An 11,039-nucleotide genomic window follows, 5' to 3' on the forward strand; every position below is an offset into this window, starting at 1 on the left:
ACTGATTAACAAAATTGTTGTTTAAGTTCTGCTTGTTTGCCTGCCGTGTTAACCACAATAGCCTGTGTATGACTTCCCTGTGCAGAGTAGCAAATCAGAATTTGAACTACATCAAATTAATAATTAAAAAAAAAACTGCAGATAATGTTTTCAGTTTATATTTAAAATATAGGAAAGGAGTGTTTTGGATTTTTTAAATATTCAAATCTTTCATTTCAAAGCTGCTAAAGAATTAAAATAAATATTCAATATTCAAATATTCAAGTATTTTAGTACTTCTGCTTTAAAAATTCTTGCACAGATGCTTAAGTATTAAAATTTTTCCAGGTTAATTTCTATTTGATAGACTTTTTAAAAGTTCAGCTTTTTAGACAAGATCATGCTGGACAGAGCACATACTATACTTTAAAGATTATTGTTATTAGTAGATTCCCAATTTACTGATTAATCTAACAAATGTCATAATATAGTAAAAAAAATGTCATCACAGTTTTGTAGTCAAACCTTAATCAAACGCTGCATGATTAAGGCAGATAACATCACATATTAGCAAAATTGGCAAATATATTGACATATTAGTGAAGAAAACACAGCTACTTCATTTTGTGTGCAGTGTTACCCTTTTTCCAGTGTGCGAGGTTTAACGGTTCCTGTTGCACTAGATTTGTGCGGTAGCCTTTTAGTAACCCCTTACTCCTTCAGAAGGCAGAAATATTTTCTCTCAGACAGTCACTCAGAAGATGATGGTGTTCTCAAGTCAATATCTTTGAAGTGTGGGTGTAGCACGCTCAATTTTGCAGGTTGTTTTAAATAATTTACCTGATCTGCTGCCAGCGAGAGGGCAGTGGGAGGTGCTGGCTGTGTGCCGGGTTTTGGAGCGTTGCAGATGAGGGGGTGTGATATAGTATGCAGGGCCACAGTTGCCCTACCTGCCTCCTGATGGCGATCGCTCACAGTGGCTGTTGTTACACACACAGCACACCCATGGGTGATGTAATTGGATTCTGTGGGTCCCCATTTTACAGTCCATTGCCGTGTAATGAAATCAGTTATTTACTTTCATCATAAAATCTGATAAGGGACAACATCTGCCGGGGTAAAGTTTGAGTGAGCGCCGCATGTGAATGTTGATGTGCGGTCTGCAGTGCTGCGAGCTTAATCAGCACTTGGTTGTAAACTTGTCATTTGACTCCACACGTGAAAACCGATATGCCGCTTTATTTTGTTACGTGTTTAACTTTAGGATAACTACCATGGAGGCAGGAGCCAGGATAATCACTGCTTCCCCATGTTGAAGGAAGGAGTGTGCAGCTAAGCGTCTTGTTTCTGAGCCCCTGCTCTGCTCTGCCTGCTGTCTCATTATACTGCTGCTGTGCTGCTGGAGGACACTGAAGGACACAAGCGATTGAATTCAAGTGTTGTATATTCCCTGGAAACCAATCAAGAAAAGCCCCAGAATAATAATCCCTGTCCTCTGTCATGATTCATTTTTATTTTGTTCCATATTTTTCTCTGGCTTTTGAGTCACTCAGAAAGAGTAGTTCCAGCATAAAATCAATGTTCCATTAAAATTTAATGACCAGGAAGGGCTTAATAGTGGTGGAACAGATGCCTCTGCTTTTGATAACGCCGACATCTCAGGAACTCTTATTCAAAGCTATATTGGTGCTGTCAGGTCCTCTGACCATTCCCGTTCCGAGCTGTTGTGAAAAACAAAGGATATTGGCATTTCTGTGCCTCCGAGCGGTGAAATTAAAAGTTAGTAAATTGACAGTAAAGCTCATAAAATCCCTCAAACATTGACAGAGGAGGCTACAGCTGATCGCACATTATAGTCATAATTACGATTACTCACTCTGCTAATGTTGACTAAGGGATACTCCAAACAGATACCAGGCTGGCCATTTTCTAAGTGTGTCGGCAAACATCTGCAGGATACGTGTGTGTGCATGTGTTGATAATAAAAACACAAAAACACCCCGTTATCATTTAATAAAATCATATTTGACTGTTTTAAAGGGAAGAAGAGTGGACTTGCAGGTTCCTTGTGCTATTGTTTTTATTAACGTTATCATTGCTATTGTTGTCATCATTATTAATTGTAGCAGAACAAGATAAAATCAAAACACCCCTCAGCAATCATGGCTTAAGTTTCTTCATACTCAGCTGGAACAGAGAAAGACAGACAGAGAGAGAGAAGGAAGATAAATAGAGAGAAAGAGAGGATGAAAGTGGAAAATCTTAATCAGTTTTTTTTTTTTTCTTTGAGGACCATATGGAAGGTTTCAAGCAGCCAACCATATGTTGAAGGCTTTTGTCATGGAAATCATACTTTTTGGCACTTTTTCATTGCGCAGCCAAGCCGGGCACATAAATAGAAGAAAATAAATTAAAAAGAAAAAAAAATACAACTAAAAAGAAAAACAGAGGAGAAAAACAGAGTTTGAAGTTTTTTTGTTTGTAACTTACAACAGATAGCTTTTTAATCAAGACACTCCCTGATTCACGTGGCCACCCAGACTGCAATTGGTACCTGTATTTGTCTTTTTTTCTTTAAATAAAAAAAGACAGCATGAATAGAAAAAGAGCAATTAAATGTCTACATGCATTGTCATATTATTGCTGTGATATATTTACAAATATATTTACAAAATTATCAAAGAGGAACAATGTTTCCCTACGTCTAAATCAGTAGTTTGGAATCAAATTGTGCCTCCCTCTCTGCAATTAGTATTTTCTCTGAGGACTAGCTGTAATACTCGCAGTTTTAGATAGAAGCCTACAGGTATAATATATTTCCAGTCAATCTTTTTTTAATGATCTCGGTGCCTTCTGCCTTAGTAGAGGTTTTGGAGATGCCTTATATGCCATGGTGAAATGCAAAACATAGAATAAGTTGGAAGCAGTGATCTCTGCATTAGTTCACTAATACAGCGACGTGTGTTCGGCAAGTTAATCAGGAGACAGGTGGTTTGGATGCTCTCATGCAGTGATTCAGCTGTAGCGGTTAGGCGAGCATTGACAGGATGATGGTGAAACGGGGAGGAGAGGACGGACAAACAGAGCAGAAGCCCATCTTTACGCTCTTTTATCCTCAGCATTGTGTTTTTGTTTTATTAAGGGCAACCTCAGCATTACTGTGATCGTGCCATCCATTTGGAATATGCAAATAGCTGACAGTGCATTTGCCTGCTGGTGCTTGACCTTCCCCTTGGAGGTCGCTCACCGACTCAATTACGCTCCCTATCTGCAGTCTGTCTGCAAACACCTGTTATCCTCCCACACTCCGCCACCCTCCGCCAATCCCACTTCAGCACATCTCATCCTCGCTGCGTCTGTTTAGAGGCAGTTGGGACAGGATGAGGACGGCTGTTGGGGTGGGGAGGGATGCGGGACAAATGATGTGGGAGTTGGAAGTGCATTACAGCGCGTCGTTTTATTGCAACAGTCTTGAAAACTTTCTCCACCAAGGCAGTTCATGTCAAGATCATTTCCATTAGTGCTGGTTAAGATGTACGTGCAGCCAGCCTTATTCTGCTTCAGAGATTTCCTTCAACGGCACGTGACACGTTTGGGATCGGTTGTGACTTTATTTAACTGTATTTAATTGCTTTGTTATGTCAGTGTGTTAAATGAGATTTAATGTAAACCTTCTAGCAATTCAGTTACTCAAGCTGCCAGAAGATATTTTTGCACCTGCTTGGTCTGAACAACAGTAATACTTTCGGGTGAATTCGAACAGATTTGGATACTTTCTCACAATTATTATTGCTTTTTCACCTTTGCAGACTTGGTGTAACTTAATTACACCTACATTATTTGACTTGTTTTACATCTACATCCATGTCTATGTCGGCCATTTCTAAAAATTCCTTATCGCCTGAGATTTAAAGACAGAAAGTCCCGGAAAATCTTCAGTAATGAGGAGGAAGAGGAGGGGGAGGTGGACTTTGGAGAAATCGTGAGATAAAGTTGTTTCATTTTATTGCCCTAGGTGGAGCTATGATTGTTATACATGTCAATTGCTATGTCAGGTAAGTTATTGCCACAAAAACAAAAATAATTCTGCAGTCATTCATTTGAAGTCTTCTAGCGCTGCTACTGTACATTGTTCCTCTTTAAAAAACTAAGTCCCATGGACTCTCTACAGTTTTCATGCATATAAACATTTTCTTTGAAAATCAGCAGCATCTTACAAGGTCAATGGATGTTCCTTTTTTTTTTTTTAAATTATAAACCATAAATAAATACATGATAAATAAGCAAGTCTTCAATAAATACACAAAATCAGGTAAATAAATAAATAGATAAATAGGTAAATAAATAAAGTATTTACATGATAAATAGATGGTATGCATCTAAACCGTGGGCGGAGCTTTTAGCGACATATAAAACAGACAAACAGAAAAATTTGACTGTCACTTTGTAACTGAGGGTGGGTGAGTCCATACCTTCACTCTGAGGTAACACTGGCGGAGGGGGGGAGCACCTCGAACACTGGGTGAAGATTGCTCGTAAAGACTGGAGTTTATGGAAGCCACCACGGTGGAGGAAGAACAACGAGTTTTCATTGCTATAGACGAGTCAACCGCACATGGCACTTATTATAACGACGAGATCATTTGGTCTGGCTCTCAGTGTCTGTACATCAGGGTGAGACTATGAATTTGATCAGGCAGAGTGCGTGATAACCTGTTCAACAGGCCAACGTTTTAAAACCACTGCTCTTGCAGAATTGAATTGGATGACCTATGATCTTAAATAGCTTATTTAACTCAGCTTTTTTTGTGAGTACCCACAGTTACAAAGAAGCATTTGATTAAGAAGGGATAATCAGCACAAAAAAATAAATTTAGAAAAATCAAATAGAAAAATAACATCCATTGAATTGAAACACTGGTGTGGAAAAGGGGTTTGTGTTTTTTACCTTTTAAAATGATCTCCCTTTTTTGCAAATACTGTCATAGTTCACATTTTCATAAAAAGTTCATGTTGGCAGTTGCAAAAGAATTCAATTCTTAGCAAATAAAAAGCAGCATAAAAATACAAGAGGTCATTTTGTCTCTAAAAAACAAAAGAACACTGTTAGTCCTTTTTTATGTTTTTTTTCTTTTTTCATTACTATTTCCTATAAAATATCAGGATTCTAAATATTATTACTATTGATATCAATATCATATTAGTCATTGATAAAAATTCACATGCCAGGCCTCATATATTATCGTGTGTGTGAGTGTGTGTGTCTGTGTGTGCACGCATGTCTTTGTGTGTTTCCATGTTCCCACATCCGTGGCAAGCATGTTGCTGAATTGTGTACATCTATCATCTACAGTCTCTATTTGGGGGAAGGTTGTTTGATTGTATGTTTCTGTGGACGATTAGCTACTGTGCAGGGAAAAAAATCCAGCATCTTCTGAAATTGTCTTTGCCATAATCATTAGAGTTTCTTCACGTAATCTCAGTGAAAATATTGCTTTCTAAAAAAAGGGAAGAAAAAAGGCATGGAGGGCAGAGTGAACAGGGTTATTGGTTGTGAACCTACAACAGGGGTTCAGTGTTTTACTTCTTCCTCGTGGTTAGTTTTCTGATCCAGAGTCATCTTCGTCTGCAGAGCCCTTGAAGCAAGCTGACTCATAGTGCTTGTTCAAGTAGGACTTGAGAGCGAAGGTCTTATTGCAGCGCTTGCATCTGTAGTGCTTGAAGGCAGAGTGTGTTTGCATGTGGGCGCGGAGGTTTGAACGGTCAGCAAAGGCTTTGCCACAGTGGGCGCAGGCAAAGGGCTTCTCCCCCGTGTGTGAGCGCATGTGACCTTGAAGCAGCCACGGCCTGCTGAAGGCTTTGTTGCACACCTCGCACTTGTGCTTGAGGTCGTGGGTGAGGATGTGCATGGCCAGAGCTGGCATGGATACGTACACTTTACCACAGGTGGGACACTTGCGAGCCATCTTGCTGTCCAGGCTGCGATGCGTCTGCTTGTGTCTGCTGAGGTTGGAGGAGGTGGCGTACGTCTTGCCGCACTCATTGCAGGTGTGGCGAGGCGTGCCGGCTCCCCTCTCCTGAGCCCCAGCGTTGGCACTGCTGCTTCTGGAGCCTCCACCACGACTCTCCCCATCTCCCTTTCGCCTCGAGCGCCCGTCAGAGATGAAGAAGGCATCCATGGTGTAACCCTCGGCCAGGGCCTCCGATTCACCAGTGTAGAAGCCGCTGGCGGTCATGCCAGACTGGGGGCTGTCGGGGTGCTTCAGGTCGGGGTCACAGTACTCCCCTCCGCTGCTCACCTGGGTGTACAGGGGGTCTGACACTGGTGAAGCAAGCTTGTGCTCCATCTTCTTCTCCCCCTGGTATACAGATGGCGTGATGTAATCCTGGATGTATCCTGGACAAGAGAAACACGCAAACACAGTTGGCCAGGGGTTGTGATGAGTAAGGACACAGTGACATGCTAGTGATTACATGATTGTAGTGTTGCATGATTGCCCTTTGTAAAATGGTGAAAGACTGAGTGGCAGAGCTAATTTCATTTTTTCCACAACCCACAGGTTGTACAGACAATAGCTCAGTGATGCAGGGAAACGTGCAAGCTCAGCTGCGTTTAGAAAGGTTGCAATTTTACAATAAAGATGAGCGCTAGATAATAGCTCATCAAAGAAGTCTCCTGTGTAGGAAGATGCATATTAAAACCCCTCTTAAATGTAGTAGGCTCACTGACTGGCCCTTCTTTCACTGTGACTGCTGGCATCAAAGAGAATTATGTTTTAAGACTAAATCCTAGAAAAAAAATCTCCCCTTTTTTTGCTATTTTATTTTAAAGCTTTTTATACAGGTTTAACAAATTAAATGTGTTTCTTTGCTTGTTGTGAAACAGACTAATGTGATGCATGCATATCTGATGCAGGCTTTTTGTGCTTCTTCTTCAAGCAGGTTTAAACATGATGCAGTAGAACAAGGCCCCTAAGTGATTTAAACTGCGCAGAGCATGGTTTCAGAGTGATATATTTTATTGGCATCATTCAAGTCTTTCCTTTCTCTCCGAAGCAGCTCAGTGCTACAGGAGCTAGAAGGCTCGCTGGCAGCTAAATGCATCAAAACGTAACTCGATCTAGTCTTACGTTATGAATCTCTGGAGCATATACTACCTTCAGGCTTGATATTCTATAGGTTAAACATAAGAATGCAAACATAAAATGTGGTGAAATTTCCTTCCCCTGACAAATAGTGCATAACTGCAGAAAAAAAGCCATTCCTGCACCGTGTGCAGCAAGCAGTGGAAATTAGGTATTGACTTCTTTTTTAATGAAATTCAAAGTTTTGAAGTGATCAATAGGCTATCATCTGTAAAAATAGTGCAGCTGTTAGAACAGCTGAGTACTGGAGAAGACAGAAATAATGCGAGGAACAGATCAAGTACCTGCAACACACAATAGCAGTCTATTGAGAGCGTGCTTGATATTGTGCAAAATGGCATCATGCACGTTGTTTGTGAAGAAGGTCACCTGTCTAGAGCAGTGAGCACACTGAAGTACCTCCAAGAAACAAGCCATTAAGAAATCAGTTGAAGTGCTCTCTTACTGCAGCGTCTCCATTCCCGAGGGTTTGAGTTCACACACCCACTTTGTCAAAGACATGACCATGACACCCGGGGACAGGGAAACACCAGGCCTGCGCACACATTATTGTGCTGCACTGCATGGCTTCACTTTTTTAAACTGCACAGATGGTGTTTGTCAGAAAGAGAGGAACACTTGTTTTCAAAACCAGATTATTAGAAAAAACATATGTTTATTTATCCTTTAAAAACATATTCTTATAATTACAGTTAAATAGACAAGTGCTGCTTGTGCTTCTTCAGAAATTAAATCCACCTGTTTTGCAGCCACACTGTTAAATGTTATGAATATAACTGCATGCTACAAACCACAGCATGGGCTTTTTCTGCTTTTTTTTTATCAGCAAAGCATACTTTGCTGCATCAGTATAAGCAGAATTGTTTACTATGTTTCAATTACCCAAGGTCAGACACGGAGCTTTAGGACTCGAGCTGTATCAGCCTTTACAGCCCATAGACTCATTTCTGTAATGCAAAGCAAGCATGTAATTAATGGACCCTCTCAGCCACCCCTCTTTGTTGTTCGACAGACACTCAAGTCAAATGTCTCCACAATGGGGGGAAGAAACTCTCCTGGCACGGCAGAAGTGCTGATGTTAGGCATTTCAGCCACGCTGAGGATTCTTTTTTTACCTTTTTTTTTAAACTCGGCATGAAAAGAACAATTCTTTTGTTAGAATTAAATGCCTTTTGTCAACATTAATGTTTTGCCTTATTGTGTTTTCCTTCTTTTTAATGTAATGCATTATTCACGGTGTTGAACAATAGATTCAAGAACAATAGAGAGTGACAAAAATTATACAAATGGATTTCTAATCATTTTAAATCTTGCAGAAGGAAAACTAAAAAACAGAATTAGTGTAAGCTGCATTATATGTTTAAATATATAAAAATGTTTTAACAGACATCATGTTTTTTTAGTCTTCACCTGGAAGTTATTTAGAGTTTTGTAAACCTGTTCAGTCTCTTTTGCCCCGAATAACATTTTTTAAAATCCCCCATCTTTTGAATTTCACCTTGTTGCTGACAAGGTTGAATAACAGGTGGGTATCATCACAGCATTTAGCCCTGGACCGTGAAGCCTCTCTCGCCATGCAAACGTCCTGAGAAACCACAACAAAGACTCACATATGGCCCACCAAACGTGGCCACAAAATGGAAGCGGCGGGCTTAAAGCGGACCGTGAAAGTGAAGGTCGCCTCACAGCTCCGACTGGAGCTTAGTGCGAGCAGTGAGTGTGGTGTCCACAGTGCAGCTATGTGCCTTTCTTCGTGTTTACTGTACATCTGTCACGTGATCGGCCTCATTGCTGCCCCAAGCATTTTTGTCTCCCTTTTCTCCTTCCCCTCACTATCCCTTTAACCCAACTCCCCACCTCCCTCCTGGCTCTACTGTACACTGTGTTAATGTCTCTTGTGGCGGCGATAGGCCTGCACGGCTGAAACTCTAACCCCTGCTAGTTTTCAAATGCCCGGAAGGAAGAGAAAGATGTAGTGGAGCGATGGGGGTGGGGAGACTGTGCATGCTCCATTTGGATGGGAAGAGGGGGGCAAGGGAGGATCGGCCCGTGATCGGAACTCAAGGACAATAACAGCTAAGGACAAATGTATCATCTGATGCTCATCGCTCATATTCATGAATTTTTTTAGTCCACATGATGACCAGATATAGTCAGCCCATGTGCGTTCAGCCACCACAGGGTTGGTGCAGTCATACAAATACGTAACAGGAGCTTCTCCTGATTAGACACACGTTTTGCTCCCTATTTACATAAACTAATCCGTGGCTTTGACCTGAATTGTGTCTGTCCTTCACTAGAGTCAAAAAACAAAAGTCTGGGAGCACACTGGTGGGGGTGGGGTGCCTCTGGAGAGGATTATTTAGGATACCAGTGCAAAAATCAGCTGGCTTAATATAACATCTAAATTAATTTACATGCTACAAGCATGCTGTTGGCTGACTCAAAGGAAATTCTCACTCAACAACAAAGCAAAAGAGGATACCATCTGTGCTAAGTGTGGAAATATCAGGCGTGCTGAAATCAGCACCGGAGCTGTTTACAGGCAGGAGCGCTAGCACATCTTTAACTGGAGCAGCTCGGACTGGAGGCATGTTAACTCACCATTCTCGCTGAGACGAACCCCGAGGCTGGTCACCGAGTCTGTGATGGAGCGTGCAAAAGTGAACGAGTCGTCCAGGTGGTGATGATGATTGGAAGTTGCCACATTGGACGAAGAGAAATCATCAAGCTTGATCTTCTTTACCAAAAATGAGCGGGGCATGTTTCAATGGATAAAAACACAGAGCTGAGAAAAACGCATGAGAGAAATGAAAAGACCCTTCTGAGGAAGCACACAAGCAGAGCTGGCTTGACGATAATCCTTGTGGTTAATGTGAAGACAAGAGCCAAAAACATAAGATAAGAAAGAAAATGGAAACCAGTGGACAACAAGGCTGCCGGCAATGCTGTGTGATACTCTCTGGCTCCCCCAGCTTCCCCCGGAAAAATAAAAAAATAAAAAATAAAAGCGATCCTGTTCAGCACTGGATAGCTCCTGTGATGCAGCAGGCTTAAGGGACCAGTGAGGAAGAGAAGAGATGGAGACAGACAGAGAGAGGAGGGAGAGAGAGAGACTGTCAGACTAGCTGAGATCAGCAATCACGCCAGCCTTTATATGGGGCACAGGCAGTGGAAGATCAGGTGGTGCTGCGAAATGGAGCTGCTTAGCTTTAATCCATCAAATGTCCCCGGGGACACACATCAAATTACTACTGAACCGTCTGTGCATTCGCACACAGACAGAGGAGAAAGAACACAGCCAGACCCCCACTGCCCCCACTGCTGCTCCCCCTCCTCCTCTCCTCCCCTCCCTCTTTCACCCCTCTTATGCTCCATGCTCAGAGGAGGAGTAAAAGAGGAGGGTAGACAATGGAGATGTGGATGAGAACACACTCAGTGTCCTGTCCCCCATTGTTTTCAGATGAAGTGGCACAGTTTATGTTTGTCTTGTACAGGCACGGCCTCCCTCATGTCACCTCCTTTACCTCAAACAGCTTCAGATCTTTCCATCCCTTCGACACGCCGCACTGTACTCACATGCTGAGAGCACACATACAGTACAGAGGAGAGGCTATCAGAGCGTCTGGGAGAGCTGGACCTTTTTTAAAGCTGCACTGGATTCCAGCACTGCTGACGAGCTTGGCTACAGGGAAGTACAAGCGCCGCACAGCTCAGCTTCCCCCCCTCTCTCTCGCTCTCTCTCCCTCCCCATTACCAGTGCACAGATGTGTGTCCTGCCATGCGTGGCAGTGAATTATCTGATTAATTAATTACATCTTTTTTGATTAGGGTGAAATCCAGAATTAGATTCGTGCTGACTAAATTGGCTGCATATCTCTGGGTTGGTTTGTGTTTGTGTGAATTCATTAGCTC

At 42.0% G+C, this 11,039-nt stretch overlaps 1 protein-coding gene across 1 annotated transcript; it reads right to left on the reverse strand.

Moving 5' to 3' along the window:
- Positions 1–2,041: 2,041 nt before the first annotated feature.
- Positions 2,042–10,797, reverse strand: scrt2 (scratch family zinc finger 2). Its single transcript, XM_003438911.5, has 2 exons — positions 9,729–10,797; positions 2,042–6,376 (listed from the first exon to the last, which is right to left on the reverse strand). The coding sequence occupies exons 1-2, from the start codon at positions 9,886–9,888 to the stop codon at positions 5,577–5,579; spliced, it is 960 nt and encodes a 319-aa protein (XP_003438959.1). The 5' UTR covers positions 9,889–10,797; the 3' UTR covers positions 2,042–5,576.
- Positions 10,798–11,039: the final 242 nt, after the last annotated feature.

Source organism: Oreochromis niloticus, linkage group LG20 (genome assembly GCF_001858045.2).
Source record: "Oreochromis niloticus isolate F11D_XX linkage group LG20, O_niloticus_UMD_NMBU, whole genome shotgun sequence".
Taxonomy (NCBI): Eukaryota; Metazoa; Chordata; class Actinopteri; order Cichliformes; family Cichlidae; genus Oreochromis; species Oreochromis niloticus.

What these genes read in the sequence shown, in the direction of transcription:
- scrt2 (XM_003438911.5), bottom strand. Translation starts at nt 9,888, where the DNA reads ATGCCCCGCTCATTTTTGGTAAAGAAGATCAAGCTTGATGATTTCTCT. An exon ending in GGTTCGTCTCAGCGAGAATG is followed by an intron (nt 6,377 to 9,728) that starts GTGAGTTAACAT and finishes TCTCTTGTCCAG; the next exon opens with GATACATCCAGGATTACATC.